The sequence below is a fragment of the Rhinolophus sinicus genome, chromosome 5, assembly GCF_057876585.1.
Source record: "Rhinolophus sinicus isolate RSI-liver-muscle chromosome 5, RSI-T2T, whole genome shotgun sequence".
NCBI lineage: Eukaryota > Metazoa > Chordata > Mammalia > Chiroptera > Rhinolophidae > Rhinolophus > Rhinolophus sinicus.
Window position 1 is genome coordinate 30,423,874 of NC_142505.1, and position 18,803 is coordinate 30,442,676.

At 34.5% G+C, this 18,803-nt stretch overlaps 1 protein-coding gene across 10 annotated transcripts in view; it reads left to right on the forward strand.

Annotated features, from left to right (window-relative positions):
• The window catches only part of ANKRD28 (ankyrin repeat domain 28), a 149,671-nt gene that overhangs the window by 110,007 nt on the left and 20,861 nt on the right, over window positions 1–18,803 (forward strand). For 9 of the 10 annotated variants that reach the window (XR_012489658.2, XM_019725988.3, XM_074312813.2 and 6 more), the window contains 9 exons: window positions 961–1,039; window positions 1,901–2,015; window positions 3,294–3,376; window positions 4,713–4,776; window positions 6,230–6,298; window positions 8,424–8,564; window positions 14,341–14,452; window positions 15,446–15,472; window positions 15,897–15,971. Coding sequence is in view for 9 of the 10 variants with exons in the window: in XM_019725988.3 (XP_019581547.1) it covers window positions 961–1,039; window positions 1,901–2,015; window positions 3,294–3,376; window positions 4,713–4,776; window positions 6,230–6,298; window positions 8,424–8,564; window positions 14,341–14,452; window positions 15,446–15,472; window positions 15,897–15,971 (765 nt within the window). In the remaining variant the exon portion in view is untranslated. The remainder of the gene's footprint in view (window positions 1–960; window positions 1,040–1,900; window positions 2,016–3,293; window positions 3,377–4,712; window positions 4,777–6,229; window positions 6,299–8,423; window positions 8,565–14,340; window positions 14,453–15,445; window positions 15,473–15,896; window positions 15,972–18,803) is intronic. The other variant, XM_019725987.3, reaches the window with a different exon arrangement.

Consider the following 18,803-nt stretch of genomic DNA (forward strand, 5'->3'; position numbering starts at 1 on the left):
TGCAACAGACCTATGAGGTATGGGTGGTATTATATCCATTTTCAGTTGAGGAAGTGAAAGCTCAGGAATTTAGGCAATTTCTCTAAAATCTTGCTGTGGGAAGTGACAGCTGGATTCATGCTCAGGTTATTCTAACTCCAGAGCCGGAGCTTGGCTGCTCACTCGCTGGGGTTTTTTTCTCCCTCTTTTTGCACACACTGCCTCCAAAAGATTGAAAATTCTTTAAGATAACTTGCCAATTGAATGGCTTGTTTGCTTGAAAAAAAATAATATAAAATTACAGAATCAAGTACCTAGATAAGTATTTATGAATAATACTGCATTATTATAATGAAATGAGGGTTTTTTAAGGACATCTCCATTATATAATTTTAGTGTAAACTTATGACTTGTCACATTTCAGTTAAATAATTTGAGAAAATAACTAGTAATGGTTATTACAAATAATTATAAACAAAACAATATATCAAGTTTTTAAAGTGAATTATAGTGGCTAAAGTTAATTCTAACATTCACTTTTCCTTGGTGGAGGAGGGATTCAGTATTTCTTAGAATGAAAGAATTGAAGTAATGTGAAATTTTTGAAACATAGGAAAGCACATCCTGGCTGTACCACTTCCGATTATGTGATCTTGGTTGAGTCATTTAATATCCTTGTGCTTAAGTTTCCCCATCTATGAAATAGGAACGGTATTACAATTACACCATACCTACCATGCAGAGCTTTCCTATAAACTGTAGGCATTGAGTTTTTTATATTTGTGCTTTATGATACATATGGTAAGAGAATTAGTTCGTAATTTTGAACAGCTGTGTTACCACTATGTTCTTCAATTAACCTTAATGCATGAGTAATATTTGTACAAAATAAAGATGCAAGGAGATATTCAAAGTAAAACTAAGGATTACATATTATAGGTATAACAATAATTTTAAACTTCTTTCATTTGATTATTTCAGAGCAAAGATGGGAAAACCCCACTGCATATGACGGCCCTCCACGGTAGATTCTCCAGATCACAAACCATTATCCAGAGTGGTAAAAAGTATTTCTGTTTGTTTTTTTTCTTAAATGTAGTAAAAACATCCACAAAATGAGTGGTATTGAGGAATTGTCATAGCAGTCTATATATTTTTAATATTTGATGTCAGAGCTCATGGGTATCAAATAATAAAGTATATAAAATGCCATTTATATGTATCTTTCACAATTTTGTTTTTCGTTTGTTTTTTTACCCATGGATTATAAGTATAATTTCTCTAGCAGTTAGTGTTGGCTTTTTAAAAATATTGCTAAAGAGAAAATGCTGCCTTTCCATTGCAGCTGGTATTCTATATTAACAAAGCTCTGTTGCAAAGCTTTTTCCCCCTTTTGAACTAGTGTTAGGGTTTTCATTTATTTTCTGTACTTGTATTCTTTTTCATTTGAATTAATACTAGGCAAGCTCAACCTTTAAATAGCAAGAACTTCTAGGTACATTTATTTTAAAGCAATGTTTCCTAAGCCATGTTCCAAAGAGCTGTTTGTCAGTAGTCCTCAAGATAACGGCTGTTACGGTTTTGCAAGGGGAAAGTAAGAATAGGTTCATGATGAAATATGAAGCATTGCACACAATCTTGATGATGCACAAAGTATGTACATTAAACTCTGGAAAGTCTTGCCCTAAAGAAATGTTGTTAATTTTCTTTTCATGCAGTGGTTTCCAAACTTAGTGGAATCCTTATGTATAAAATCTGTAACTCCAGTACCTGGCCCTATAAATATATTATGAATGAAATGTAGTTAAACTGCTATATGCAGTAGTTTGTGCTTGACTAGCACTTGATCTTACTTTTCGTGTCATAGAGTTGACTTGATCTTTCTATAGTCCGGTGTCTGATAGCATGTCCTCTATTGAAGGAGCTGTAATTGACTGTGAGGATAAGAATGGAAACACCCCTTTGCACATAGCAGCAAGGTATGGCCATGAGCTGCTAATCAACACTCTTATCACAAGTGGGGCTGACACTGCAAAGTAAGTACTTACCATGGTGTTGATAGCTGTGACAGGGAAACACGAGGAAGGGAGCTTTAGTTTCCTAGGGATTTCAAGTAGAAATGTGGACTTTCGTCAATACTGTACTAATTGCTGGAACTTTCTCCTCTTTGTGTTTATGATGTGATACAATAGAATGATACGATTTTACTTGGTAAGCCAGCATAGAGCAGTTTGATATAGTTTTTTAACCCCAGGTCTTTCTAAATTATTCAGTTTTAATCAGAGCTTTTAATTGTTGTGGTCTATTTCTTTTTTTATTTAAAAGTAAATAAAAGACCTGAAAAAGTTTACATGCTGAAGACTTTTTTCTTTTCATCCAGATAGTACTATCTGTAGATATTGGGCTTCAGCTACAGAGCTTAGGGATTCCTTGGTAGCTGCTGTAAAGGATCCCTTGCATCCTACTTTGGTCAGAACAGCTTGCTTTTATCTATTTTAGATGTTAAAGTTTCCATGTAAGATTTTGTTTGAAAGATGGATTCTCTTGTGTGCTTTGCAGAAGTAAACACCCTGCTTAGCTGATGTTTATCATTCTTATGTATGTTTTTATAATTCTATTACATTTCTATATTCATTAACATGTATTAAACCTTCTTTTAAATTTTCTATAAATGGTATGCTTCTGAACACTGTTTCTTCTTTTTTACATGAAGTTGTTGGTTTAGCCATGTAGATTAAATTTGGGCTATTTTCACATCTCCACAAGTAACCCTAATTCATTCATTTTATTAAATTTAATTATGGTATAAAGATTTCTCTGTTTATTCTCCTTATTTACAAACATATGTTGCTACCAATTTTTGCTACTATTAAAATTATTGCAGTGAACATTCTTGAACATTATGCCCTGTGGTAATAATTCCTAATGGTGAAGTGGAGGGAATGGATTTTATTCTCTAGGCAAATGTCTAGAGACATTTTCAGTTGTCATAATTTGTGAAGGAGGGTGTTACTGGCAGATAGTGTAGGCAGAGCCCAGGGACACTGCTGAGCGTCCTACATGGCAGGATAGCCCCCCACTACCACCACCACACACTTCGAAGTTCATAGTGACAATAGTGTTGAAGCTGAAAAACCGTACTCTGAGGAAAAAGTGCCTGGTAATACGTTATGCCCAACTTCAACCTTTTGCCAGTCGCTCTCCCAAGTGTTAGGTTTTGACTCATCTATGTTTTCACTTTAAGTAGTTTCTTTGTAATTTATTTAAATGATTGTATTTTTCTTGTAATGAGGATACCATCCTATTTACTTTAGGCGTGGAATACATGGAATGTTCCCTCTTCACTTGGCAGCCTTAAGTGGTTTTTCAGATTGCTGCAGGAAACTTCTTTCTTCTGGTAAGTGGAATCTTCACAGACTGATTCTCCTTTTTTTGTTTCCCCAACCCACTCACCCCCTTTTTAATACAATTTCTTTAAACTGCTCTTCCAAAATTACACTTAGGTATCTCCAAGTGTAGATAATTTATTAACCCCTCTTAGAAGATGTTGGGTTCTTTAATTTTAAGATTTGATTTTCTCTTCAGCTTTGGGAAAGGTTTTTTCCAGTGATTTCCTCCACTGTTAGTGAAGAATGGGATGTGGAGTATTTCTAGAGCAGCTTCTATTCATTTAATGGTAATCGTCATGTCTAGAAGCAAAATGTCTTCATTTGCATGCTTCCTTTTTAAGAGCCACTTGCAATCCTGTCATATCTGCTAGGTTTGTGAAATTATTTATGTCATATCTAATTACTATTTTAAAAAACCATAATCATAGTCAGTTTGAAACAAAACAGGATCAATAGCTTTCTATAAGTATTACTGCAAAACAGTGGTCCTTATTAAATGCATAGAATTAGTAAATGTATAAGATTTAATTGCTTTTAAATGATACTCTATTCCTTCGAGTGTTAAGAAAGTTGAACAGATTTTGTATATTAATATTCATGATTGCTGAAAGAATTATGGGAAAGTTTCAGTGAAAATTAACATATTGTGAGACACTTCTGAGTTTTTCTTAAATGATATTTTTTAAGTGAGTTAATTCCGTTTTTAAAGTGTGTGTATGTCCACAAGTATTCACATACCCATTTATCTATGAAAGAGATTTCTAAAATCCATTATCGGCATTAGTAATAATTCACACGTAGCAAAGCACCTATAGTTGTTTTTGTTTTGTTTTTAAAAAAGCTTTATTAAGATATAATTCATATAGCATCTAATTAACCTATTTAAAGTTTACAATTCAGTGTTTTTCAGTCTATTCTCTGAGGTGTGTAACCATCACTACAGTTAGTTTTACCACATTTTTATTCCCCCTAAAAGAAAAGCCATTAGCAGTCAGTCTCCATTTCCTCCCTCGCCTAGTCCTAAGCGACTACCAGTCTACTTTCTATTTCTATAAATTTGCCTGTTCTAGTCAGTTCATAGAAATGGAATCACCCAAGATGTGGTCTGGTTTCTTGCACTTAGCAAAATGTTTTCAAGGGTAATCCATATTGTAACATTATCAGTACTTTATTTCTCTTTATTGCTGAATAATATTATACATTATTAATCTATTTCAATAATTTTGTACTCATTTATAATTCAGTTTTGTTTGAGATTGGGGTGTATGACTCTTGACATTTCACGACATAACACTTTAAAGTAACGTATCGATAGTATTCTATAAGGTGTATTATTTCCCGTAGGATTTGATATAGATACCCCAGATGACTTTGGCAGGACCTGTCTACATGCAGCTGCAGCTGGAGGGTATGTTAACAAAATTTTTACTATTTTAAGAAAAGGGTAGCTAGCTGTGGCAGTTTTTCTGTTGTCTGTGTTTCTCTTTATTAGTGCCAGGCTACCATAAAATAGAAAACAAAATATAACAGAAGTGGTTTGGGAGAAGAAAGCCAGAGTGGTAGAAATTGCTTTTTTTAATCTTCTGCCTGAGTCGTAAATTGTGAGTGGAAGAGAGAGAACAAACCTACAAAAGGAAGTATTGCTTTCTATAAGAGAAAATCATTCCTGGATAAATAAAACATGTATTCCCTCAAACATTGGGATTGTTCTAAGTAACACTAGTATTCTTTGAGAAGATGTTTGGGGTTTTTTAATCATAATTTCAGGGGGAAAAAATGTCAACAGCCTTTTTGTGTCTTGCCCTTGTTCAGGGCTAATACATAGGAAATGGAAAATTTGACATTGAAAGATTTTGGACTAAGTTTTAAATATTACTGCTATGGAAAACTAGGCAGGTGTTTTGAATAAACAAACTTCAACTAAAACTCTTGGTCTCTGAGTCATGCTGCTAATATAGTGCTTTGGTAACTTAGATCCTAAATTTATGATAAGCCATTGAATTCGTGATGACTTATCAAAAGGACATTTGCCAGAATTTTATCCCAATAATAATTCCTTAAAAATTACTGGTGATTTCAGAAAACAAGTGTGTTGAACCAAGACTACTTACTAGGTCAGTCTCAGTTGTAGAGATGGATTGCGTACATGTGACTAGGTCCTCTTGTTTTCCCAAGGTCACCAGAGAACCTTCCAATTAAAAGCTAGCTTCCATGTTACTTACCCACAGAGAGAGAGAGAGAGAGAGAGAGAGAGAGAGAGAGAGAGAGAGAGAGAACAGACAATATGAATGTCTGATTGCTTGGCAGTTACAATTTTCCTTGTAACATAGTAAGTTGATGTTCAGGTTTATAAAAATTAAGTTACAGAAACGCCCATAGTCTCCTACAGTTTTAACTAGGGATACATCTAAGTAAGCAGTCATATATGGGAGAAGATAAGGGAAAGCTGACTTGGGACATTATCTATGTTTTCAGGTTTAATTTTTTATTTTAATGCATTTTCATTTAATTCAGTATTAAAAACCACTTAAATTTAAACCATTCAATTATAAGCATGTTGTTTGAAGTTTATTTTAAAAATTCCTAAAAATTCTTCAGGTACTCTTTTACAGATGTCAACTTCCTTTTAAATAGTGACAACATGATTCATTTGTTATTTCTTACCAACATGCCAATATGTATATAACTTTTTAAGTTCCTCACAAAAGATGAATTTTAATGTTAATATTCTTCATAAAATATAAATCATGCCATTTTATTCATTTTACCCTCATTTGAAAACATGTTTTTATACTTATTTAAATACCTACTAATTTCATAGTATATTACTGACAATTAAGTTTTCTATTTTCCCTGGATAGGAATTTGGAGTGCCTAAACCTTCTTCTGAATACTGGTGCAGACTTCAACAAAAAGGACAAATTTGGAAGGTAGAGTGTGATACAGTTCTTTAAGCCTGATTAATGTTATTTATTTAATGACTTGTTTCACTTGTCTTCTGAGAATTAACTAAACATTTCAGCATCTTTTGCTGAAATGAATTCTTTAAGCTTTTGCTTAAAGCCACCATTACCTGATTGTGATCGTGATTCGTTGAGATGCCCAAGTAAGTCAGTAACTTCTAAATACTCATTCTCACCCGTGTTCTTCTTCCACCTGGGCCCCCGCCTCAGCCCCAAGCTGTCAGCTACAACTTTACCTTACAAGCACCTCTGTATAACTCTTGATACTATTCCTCTTCCTCCTGTAATTATAGCCATGGAAACATAAAACCCCATGGTACCTTTAAGAAACAAACTCAGGAGACCTAGAACTCAGTAGTATAGTTCTCTTTTCCCTCTACTCATTTCCTTTGTCAGAGACTACTGCCAATATTTTGTTAGCGAGCACTAGAAAGATGGAGGAAATAGGATACAAATATATATGTAATTTTCCTTTCTCCTCTCCTGTAATTCCCCATACACATTTACACATACCAACATATCCACATACCCACCCTGAGTATGATCTGCAGGAAAGCACCTATGACATCCAATCCTCATTCTCACGTTCAACCCCAGGCGTCATGTCTAGCAATTGTGGTAGCAGTACTTAAAGCCACCATTATCTGATAAGTTACTTACAGTTGGAATTGACCCAGATTGTGTAAAATACACAACCTTATAAGAAAGGATTTAGGCAGTTTGAAAAATAGAGGTGGAAATATGAGCAAAATTATATGCGTCAAGAGTTTGAGAATTGTGTATCAAAGTATATATGATAAGAAAGGGCGGGTATGTCAGAAGGAAATGTGATTAGGCCAGTGCAGAAGTAAATAGAATTATGTATGGTGGGGAGTCAGAAATGCATATAAGTAAAAACTACGGACCCCATAATTACTTTGAGGAACAGACTGCTCTCATAAGCCTGCTAATGGAAGGAACTAATGACCCACAAAATCAAAAATCACTTTGTTTGGCTTTGGGATGCAATATTTTTGTAGCTAATTTGCTTTTATAATTACACTTCAATCCACCTTATATTAGTTATTAGTTAATTCATAGCACTTGAAGCATTCTATATTATAGATAGCAGAGATGGCTTCTGCAGCATATTCTGAGTTTGGAAGCTAGAAGGTAATTCGGGTTAATTGTATTTTAAAAACTACTATTACTGTACTATAGCATTATCCAATAAAGGAAAATAATGCTTTACTATCATTTCATTATGTAAATGTTTTAGAAAAAAATTATACCATGAAGACTCTGGACTAAATTTTACCTTCAATTTTCCGTTTTCCTTTTTTTAAATACTTTTTTAAATAAAAGGCCATGAAATCATAGTTTTATAATCCAAAGACAGGACTCCTACATTTAGTAACATTCTGTTTCATTTCAGTATTCAGTCTTTAGAAATTAAAATAGTACTCTAACTCTTCTGAAGAGGGAACAGTCTTCAAAACTATGCAGTGTCTGCTTGAGAAATCTGATATTACTTTACAGCTCTACCATATAGTTAATATAATAACTGAGCATTCTTTTTAATGCCCCTATATTTCTCTTACCTTTTATTCATCTACTGAAATATGAACAGAAGCTGCTACCTCTGTACTATGAAACATTTTTTCATCAATTCATGTAATGTATTGAATTAGATAATGACAATAACTACAGTGGGAATAAATTGTTTAGGATCAAATAAAATTGACTCTCAGTAAATAGTAACTAATCACTATTTGTTAGTATAGGGGAAGCTTTGTTAAAAATAAAAATTTCCAAATTTCTGAACAGTATGAAGGGTGTCTCATTCGCTCAAAAGACTGGAATGATTGCTGTCTGGGAACCATGAAATCATTTAACTATGTTTCTAATTTTCCATTTTTAGGGGTTCTCTGCCATCTTACTTTTCTCCTAACTTTCTGTCCAGCCCTCCAAAAGACTTAGTTTATGGCAGAAATCAATCTCAGTTCACCATAAATACAATGTTTGTAATTGAGTGGAGTAAGAGTCAACTGTTCTCCTTTACTCTTCTACGTCCCTAACTTTTATTTTTCTTATATTACCTTGGGCACAAAAGATCTCCACTGCACTATGCTGCTGCCAACTGCAATTACCAGTGCCTGTTTGCTCTTGTGGGATCAGGAGCAAGTGTGAATGACCTCGATGAAAGAGGGTGCACACCCCTGCACTATGCGGCTACGTCGGACACAGATGGCAAGTAAGTACCGTGTGGTGAGGATGAAGGATTACTGTTCTTATAAACCAGCATCTTCCATATAGATGGCTGTTTTTATTGCAAATTTAGATTTCCTTTTTGTACTTTTTGCCGTTGATTATTTTTCCCTAAGTCTCTAGTGTACGAAATAAATTGGTTTCATCATTATTTCTGAGTCGTAGTTATTCCTATTTATTTCTATTCAACAACCTTCCTATTGACTGATCTGGTAGAAGAAAGATGAGCCTTATCTCATCCTCCCTGCCAAAAGCACATCTCAATAACACCTCCGTGTTTTTTCCACCTGACTTCTCAGAGGCAGCAGCCTTGAGTATATCACAGGGGAAAGGGAAAGAGAAGAGATACATGGACAGTGCTCTCAGAAGATTGGGCAGAGATTGGAATATATCAGTATCTTTCAGAAGTAGAAAGTTCATATTTGCAAGGAATCCTTGTAAATTGGTATCTAAAAACAGAGTCTTTGAACTGGCAGAATCTGGCATGTAACTGGTAGTAAATATTGCTTAAATAAGTAAATTTAGAATTCTATAATTTTAAAGCTATTTCTACAAGTAACAGTGTTATAATATGTTGGTTTATTTGCTAAAATTCTAACCTTGATCTAGTAAAATATATTTCCTGTTTATAGGAATGTATCACTTTATATAATTTCATACATACCAGAATAATTAGATACAGATAGATTTGGGGAGAAGTTAAATTATTTGAAGTATGTTTAAAGAAAATCTGTGATAAAGAGTTTGTAAATCAGAAAATATTTCGGTAAACTTGGGTAAGTAGATTATTCTCTGATTTATACATTTTGTAAATTCAGGATTTTATTTCTAGATTGTTTTAAAATAGGTTATACCTAAATGACTATTATCACCATTGATAGTTCTTTACCACTATTCCCACAGACAACTGGCTATTGGGTGTCACTCAGAATGATCTACATAAATTTCAGAGAGGAGTCTCTCTCTCTCTCTCTCTCTCTCTCTCTCTCTCTCTCTCTCTCTCTCTCCCTCTCTCCCCCCCCTTCCCTCCCCTTCCCGCCTCCCCCCCATGGTCCATCTGCCTTTTGACAGTTACATTAACCCTGAATTCTTATGCAAAAACAAAAGAATAACAACGTTTAGCCCATGCTATGTGGGATTTATGGTTTTGTTTTAAGCCAATCTAATTTTTCTGTAGAAGTGTACTAGTACTAAAGTGAATTAAAGGGTCAGTTTTCTCACCTAATATAAACTGTTTTAAGCAATAGGCTCGTGATATTATTTAAACACTTAATTCTCAGTATCTACACCAAGCTGCCTGACATACTAGGAATGACGTGTTTTGAGATCCGAAAGACCCAGTTTAAATCGGGGGTCTCCACGTTATACCTCTTGGAGCCTAAGCAAGTAATTGCTAAGCAAAAAGCTTCTTTATCTGTAAAATGAGAATGAAACCTACTTCTTAGAATAGTGAGGAAAACTAAATGAGATTGCATGTATAAAACAGTCTAGCACTGTTTCTTGGAGCCTCTGTTTCTTATCTTTAAAGTATCAGAATCCCAGAGGTCCTGTCTAATGCCATCATTTATTGACTCAGTGATTTATTTCCTGGGAACCTTCTGGAAGCTATAAGCCCCAATAATCATTTTAGGATAGCAGAGCCATCCTTTCAATAAGTGATTGTTTTGGAGGCTTAAATAACAGCACTAAAGCATTGATTTATTTTTCTAAATTCCAAGGATCTAATTCTCAGGAATAGGTTGGATAGTAATAAGAGGATCTGACGTAATTAATTCATACTTTGCCAAAGTAACAATGAAATATTTTCTAAAAGAAGAAACAAATTCTACATGGCTATGAATTGCTGTTATTCAGTAATGTGTGTGTGTATTGGTTTGTCTTTTTCATGATTGTTTACTAATCTGTCAGCATCCCAAGGGACGGTTGTTAAATTTTGGAATATGTTCCTCACATTCAAATCAAAGTTAAAGACCTGGTATATGCCTTTCTGTAGCCTTTTCTATATTCATATAATTTTTTATAATTGTGTTTATGATATATTTCACTGAAATAGACTTTTATGGTAATAGTTGGCATTTTTCACAAAAATGGGATCATATTTTGACTTCTAATAGCATCATTTATTTTTGTCTGTTTTGAACTTTATATAAATGGAATCATAGTTTTTTTGTGTAGAAGTCTTACAGTCCTTTGGTTTGTTCCTAAGTATTTGATATTCTTATTGCCAAAATAAATTATCTTTAAATTTCTGTTTGTTGTGATATAGAGAAATACATTTGACTTTGGTATAGGACTTTATTATATTCAGCAGTCTTGTTAAACTGATTTTGTCTATGTATGTAAGATGACATTTGTCAAATATATGGTGATGGAAGGAGAACTGACTCTGGGTGGCGAACACACAATGGGATTTATAGATGATGTAATAAAGAATTGTACACCTAAAATCTATATAATTTTACTAACAATTGTCACCCCAATAAATTTAAAAAATAAATTTAAAAAAAAGAAACCTTTCAGCCAAAAAAAAAAAATAAGATGATATTTGTCTATGTATGTCAGACGATACTGGCTCTGCCACTTGTAGGACCTTGGGCAAGTTACTTAACCTTTCTGTGCCCATTTCTTTTTGTGTGTGAAATGGGGATAATAGTCTGATCTAACTCATATGGCCTATGAGGTATAGAATATCTGAATTGTTTAGAATAGTACCTGACACATTGTAATCTTCCTGTAACAATTAAGTTTTTTACTCTATGGCTTTTTCTTTTTTTATTTATTTATTTATTTATTTTTTATGGGAACAGACACTATTGTACATCATGATGAGGGAGAGTAGAGGAAGGAGGGCCTCTGGTGAGAACGCCACATCCCCTGACCTTGGCTGAGTAGTCCTTACCCATCTTACCCATGGGACACATGGATTTGAATCCATCTGAACTTGCACCAAAACTCAAAGTGTTAAAAGTTCATGGGTGGGGGGGTGGGGATAAGGGGAAGGTGAGAGGTTTTGAAAAATAGTCGGTAACCACAAGATGGTCATGGGGGTTTGAAAATTAATTTGGGGAACGTACAGAGGGATAGTGGATGGGGGGAGGGGGGTTCACACAGTGTGAGGGATATAAATGATAAACGTCTAAGTTTTGCTTTGTCTTGTGCACCTGAAACTAATAAAAAAAAAAAGTTCATGGGTGGTAGAAGAGTAGGAGAAATTGAAATAGTTTGAAATGCACTCTGATTTAAATTATGTGCTTAATTGGAATGAGAATACCTACTTTGTCTAATATATTAAATGAAGGTAACAATATATATTAACAGTAAATACAGTTTATTACGTAGCTATTTAACCATAAATATTCCTCCAGATTTTGCATACATAGTTTATTTTAGGGGAAGGAGAGAGATGGTAGAAAAATCTTCATTTGTTAATTTTCTGAATTTTAAAAAATGAGCATGTATTTACTTACAATCAGGAAAAAATTAGAATAGACGCGCTCCCCTCTACCTATTTGCAAATTAAAAGTGAGCTCTGAATTTTCAAGATAAGTAATTTTGTGGTTCAGTATTTTATAAGTACCCAGGTTAAAGTATCACTCTTTATTCATTAACCACTGTTGTAAAGCAGTTGGTAGGCAGGGAAAGAACACTGGATGAAGAGAAGACCTGAGGTCTAGTCCTTGCTTGGCCATATTCTAATCAAAAGATTTGGAACAAGTCATTTAATTTTTCTGAGTGTCAGTAATTTTTTCGTTTGTTACTAATAATGCTTATTTCACAAAGTAGTTATGAAAATTCGTGTTACTTAACAGAATATAAAAGGCATGCCAATAGAAGGAATTTTATCACTGTAAATCAATTCTTTGTGTTGTTACAGACCAATCATCTGAGTAATGGGATTGTAAAAAATTAAATAATGTGATTTGATAAAAACTACTGCATGTTTAACAGTTAAATTATTTCATACCATTTGATGCTGTCTATTTGGAACTAGGCACTGTACATAATGCTTTGAGACATGCTCTCCTACTTTAGAAAGTAAACATGAACTTGCCTACTTGTTTTGCTTTCCTTAAATAAATCTTTCTTTCAGTACTCATATATCAGCAAGTTATCTTAAAATAGTTCCACTGATAGAGTCTGTCTTGTGTTCAGGTCTCAGTAAGGAGAACTATTCCTGTTTTGTCACTCACATCTGGAGAACTTGATTAAAGATAAAAAGATATGCTGTTGAGTGAAATGTTCATGCCTATAAAGCAGTGAGACTGTCCTCCAACCCACCGGGACTTTTCTCCATCCCAGGGAGCCCTGACTTCTGAGTTGGGCTCCTAGGAAGGCTGTATGCAAACCGAGTTTCCACCCTGCCTGCGACCTTCTGCAGGTGCCCTCAGAGCTAGTTCACGAACACCAAAAACACCAGTCTTGTTATTTCAGAGTCACATTTGGGTGTTTGTTGTTGTTTTTTATCATAGTGATACCCAGTTCACCGTGTTTGTCTAATAATTTTAGCTATACGTAAGTATCAAAATCCCTCTTAATTGGGTGAACATTTACTACCATTAAGGATATTGTAATAAATACAGATTCTTAAAGTAATTCCTAAAAGATCTAAAGGAGTTTAAGCAATTCAACATTAAAGAAATTTGGCATTGAAAAGAATGGTCAAGTTACTGAAAAGCAATTATGTTGCTTCAGAGTTCCTTTTTATTTGTTTTTATATGACTTCAGTATGTTTTTGGAAGCTTGAATTTTTACCAAGAAGTATTTGGTTATAGAGTTTTTTCCCCTAGTAGTAGAATTAATATTTAGTTAGGCATATTGCAATATTAAACAAATTATCACTGAATAATTATGGGCTTGTGACTTGAGCATTAATAGAATTTATATTATTTAGTTGGATCCCTACCCCCATCTATCAAATGAATAAATAGAGTCCATTTCACTATAAAAATAAAATAATGGAAAGATCACTGGTATCAAACTAGCTCTAGAGACAAATCTTTTAATTTCTAATTTAGTACTTTTTTTGGGGGGGGGGCTACAGTAACAATAAAATTTACTAAAATTATAACAACTTGTGAACCTTATAGTACCTTTTAAAATTACTTTTCTCATATTTTAATATTAGGTTGGTGCAAAAGTAATTGCTGTTTAGAAGGTTAAAAATAATTGCAAAAACCGCAGTTACTTTTGCACCAACCTAACAGAATAGGAATGAAGTATTTCTCCCATGGGAAGGTCTTTCTTGTTACCTACATGCTATCACTTTTACACTATTTACATACTATTCCCAGTCCTCTAATTCAAGAGTACTGAATTCTTATCTTGGTTTTGTGAGATTTTTTTGCATCCTTTTTTTGAGCTTTCTAATGAGATATATTCACTATGTGTTCCAGATAGATGAGCAGTAGAATTTGCCAACCTGGGATGCTCACCACCACTAAGATTTAATCCTATCAGACATTGTTTGAGTGGAGTAGGTGGTTCCATAGATAGTGACTATAAAAAACAGCCCTCAGGTGTACTAAGCTTGCTGACAGACTTTGGAGGTATTCACTTTCTTTGCATGAAGATGCTCAACATTTTGTTTGTATTTTTCTGATACTTACAGTCAATGTCATTTAAATAACTATGTAGTATAGGTGTATTCATGATTTTACATTACTCAGCTGTAAGAAAAACTGTCAGGTTTTATTTCCAGTCTCTCTTTGTCACTGGTTAATATGCAGGACTTAGAATTTTGAATATGTTGTTACTATATACAGGTGCCTGGAATACTTACTAAGAAATGATGCAAATCCAGGGATCCGAGACAAGCAAGGCTACAATGCAGTACATTACTCCGCTGCCTATGGTCACCGTCTGTGTCTTCAGCTGGTAAGATTCTGGAATGGTTGTGGAAGGAACGTAGGCGTATACTCTAATCATTTAATCATTTTTAGAATCCATATACCTCTCAAATTCCTATTTGCCTCCGTAAGATATCTCTCATTCTTTTTTCCTTTTCAAAAAGGAAGGAAAAAATTAAATTTCTGGATAGGGCTACTTAATGTACTTTCCTTATATTACTCCATATCTATGTAGCATTTACTTCCCCTACCCCTTTAAATAAGTGTTTTCCAGAAGTTTCTAAAGAAATATAACCAGGTCTTATGTGAGAAACTAACGTTCCTGTAAGAGGAACTTTCCCCCAATATATTTAGGGAATTCTGAAAGGCCCATTCTTTTAGCAGTCCCTCCTGATAAGGGAGACTCTACTTCTGCAAATGAACTTTTTATTTCAACTATGGTCTCATTCTTAAATACATAAACCATTCACCCAATTTTGCCAAACCAGAGGGAAAGTGAGGACAAATTATTAGGTTGGTGCGAAAGTAATTGTTGTTTTTGCAATTATTTTTAACCTGTTAAACCGCAGTTACTTTTGCACCAACCTAATAAAAGATTCTCAAGTGTGTAACTGATGCTTCAAGTGAAAGGTTTTTTTATTTAGGCTCACCTTATAAATTATACATATTACACGCTGCCTCCCTTCAAGGGGAAATAAAATCCAAGGAGAGTGGATGTAAAAGGAAAAAAAGGAGGTTGACATATTTAATATAGCATTTAGACCCCTGCTACAGAAATAATATATTTCCTTAGGTTATTATGGTATCTTTAAAATCTCAGGCTTATGTGTATAGAGTTGTGGTCTATTACATTGTACAATTGTTTATGTAAAAGATTTAATTTTGGAGGCAAAGGAAGCACAGGTTCAGAATGGAATTTAACAAAGCCCTATGTAAATAGAGACCTGTAGTTGACATTTATCTCTTTTATATATATGAATACTTCCTAAACTAAATATTTTAATTTTAAATTTTATTTCAGATTGCAAGTGAAACTCCTTTAGATGTTGTAAGTATTCGTCAGTTTACCCGCTACTGTTCAGACAATTATAATTACTTATTTGCTTTCACTAGAGCTGAAGCCTGTTTTCCACATTCCTTGGAACAAAGATAGTGACAGACATCTTGTATACAGGGGGAGGGGAAGTTTGTTCTTGGTAGTAATTAAATAGCATTTCCCTCAAGCTTTTAGTTTATAGCCCTCCCTCGAAACTCTCCGTCTGTGGTCTTGACCACACTGTCAGGATGATCTGTTCTATAAGCCTGCTGAGTGTAGTTTTCATAATACAAGGGTCTGACATTTTTAAATTCATATTCAAGTATCAGTGTATACTCTAAAATGGATTTTAACTTGGGGGGAATAGAGCAAGAATGACTACTATACTATATCTAAAAGTATCATTTCTGACATTTAAAATGCTTTTCTTTCTCAGTTAATGGAAACCTCCGGAACAGACATGCTGAGTGATTCAGACAATAGAGCAACAATAAGCCCTTTGCACTTGGCTGTGAGTACTGTGTTCACGGCCAACTTGATGGCTGGCTTACTGGAAATATATCTGTTTGTGTTGCTTCAAACTAGTACCCAGAACTTTTGGTCCATGTCATGATGGTCATGGAATTAAAATTTTTAGAATTTTCTTACTTCAGAGAATTCTTGAATGCACTTTTACGTTTTGTTTTGTTTTGTTTTTTAAAAAAAGTATTCTCTGGGCTTCCCCCAAGGCCTACTCTAAGAGAGAGAAGATACCTGTGATGTGAATTTAAAAATGCACTGCCATTTAAGAAAGGACAAAGAAAAAAAAAAAAATTTTAAATAAATTTTAAAAATGCACTGCCATAGTGGAATGGCTTTAGTGGAACGGCTTCTAACTTGCCAAGCACAGGGTATAAGAACTATAATTTCTGTGTGACTTCTACAGCTTTTGGCTTACTCTGTGATCTTGGCATGCTAACTAGATGTGTGTTCATTGGTCCTTCGCTTGCTCGTGTTCTAGGACTTGGCTACATGATCTGTTGGTGTCCCTTCTAGCTTAAGGTGCCTCTGAATTTTCCCCCTTGATGTCAGTCACTAAGAGGAGAAAATGAGGAGAGACTGTGATGATACTTTAAATCAAATATAGGAATACATTTACCTTAGAAAATTTCAAGCAGACCCCACTAGTTCTTTCTGTGCTGAAGGAAGAATTTATTTTTGAAACAAAGCATGTGACAGTTGGGGGGAGGGACAGTTTTGAGATGCAGGAGACTTGGATACTGTCACTCGCGATTTGTGTGACCTGATTTTAAGTGCAGTAAAATGCTTAAAGGGGTATATACTGACGTTAGTGTAGGTCACTACAAGTTCAGTGACCATTTCGTTTTTTCTTCTCACAAATGCTATTATTTTTTATCTTTATGTCCTGCTTGCATATTTTCCAGCACTGACACATGTACATTGACTTTTCTGCTTTGTGTTTCTGTCTCTTTATCCCCACTAGTACTTCCTACCATGTTCTAAATAACTAAGAAGGCATGCTGAAGCTTCCTGCTTCCTTGCCCTTTGCGTCTTTGGAAATGCTATCTACTCTCCCAGACTTGCATAGTAAATAAGTCATCCAAAAGGACAAAGCCAGCATGGAGAAAATAGCCATTTTACTACTGGTGGCAAAAAATGAAGTCTGAGCAGATGGCTAGGCAATTTTCACATCATCATCATTCTTAAAATAATAGCACTGTCCTTTCTTGAGCACTTCCTAGGTGCCAGACTAAGCACTTTGCCAAGTTTTGGAATATGTTATCTCAAAAACTACAGTTTTGTTTTGTTTTTTCTTTTTAGTAGATTTTCCTTTATGGCTATTGTGAATAGTGCTGCTGTGACATGGGTGGGCTGAATAGTGTTTTTAAGCTGAAATGGAAACAATTTTATAATGTGGTTATTAGGCTCAATGAAATGCAATTATACCTCCACTTATGCATTTTGTATCTGTTTGTAGGAGGTTTTCAGAAATTAGCTGAAGTGATATTTTTTTGTTTCCAAACTCTTCCAATCCAGGACAATTTGATGCAGTGAAAACACACTGATTTGAGGCTTAGGGAAACTGATCTTGGTACCTGTCTTGTACGTACTGGGCGTACAAGTTCCTCGTCTCAGTCCTATACAAGGACTGCATGAGGGAAGACACTGTGGCAAATCATCATGGCTCCCAGTCATCCTTATTTGTTCCCTTCTTTTTATACTATCTTCTGTGTATACTGTGTTTCTCAAAGTTCATTCTTTTAGTAGCATAATTTCACTGACCTGGTATTAAGGAACACGGTTAGATGTGATCCTAGGACAGTAGAGTTCAGTGATCCCTAGTCACTTCAGTCTTTGAAGTAGTCAAGCTTGTAGGTAGTCAGAAACATCAAAAAGATCAGTAAGGCTTAGAGCGCTTTACTTCTTGCTGGTACTTTGACATTTTCCCACAAGATACAGCTTTCCAGCCCTTTGATGCAGTGGGGGGCCCTTTCCTAGCTAAGTATCTTTTTTTCAAATTAGGAGCAGGTGAGATTTAGCTCAAGTGTAGTAGAATTTTACATTTTTCAATTCCCAATGAAAAGTTCACATGTGATCACTTACCAACCTGCTAAACTATAGGTCTGAATGGTTATCAGAAAATGACTTGTGAAAGTCCCTTAGCTACAAGTAGTCAGTATGAATGAACCAGAGAAAACGTCCTTTGTTGTCAGAACTGTATCGTGTTATTGCTTTATGTCCTGTTCAGCATCTAGTCCAACGAGAATAATAGATGTTCCGTTGGCATGTTTATTTTTTAAATGAATTACCTGGAAAGCTCTTTTATCAAACTATGTAAAGAAGGAGGCTTTAGTCTGACAAATCTTTAAATCTTCTTGCTCTGTTGTACAACTAGGACAGTGCCTGGCACGTGGCAGTTATTCAAGCAAGGCTTAGTCTAAATATTTTTGTGCTAAAAGAAGTGTTTACTTTTGAGATACGGCATATTACAGGGAATTTGAGAAATCAAAAGACGCAGGTACTAGCTTAACTTCAGTTGCTGGCTGTCTCTATAATTTAAGTAATTTTATCAGGAGTAAAGGAGAGCACTGAACTGTGATTAAAAACACAGGCTTTGGAATCATAGACTTAGAGCAAAAGTTTTAATTGAATCTGTGTCACATATCCATTGAATGTCTGCCATGAACTAGTCATGGTATACTCATGAAAAGATCACATGTCATTTGAATTTTTATTATTTACAGAATACCCATTCCTTAACACTAGTCAACTACTTGATTGTATTAAAAATTTGTAGGTAACAGTCTGAATTCTCCATACAGAAATTTTGGATTATCTCAAA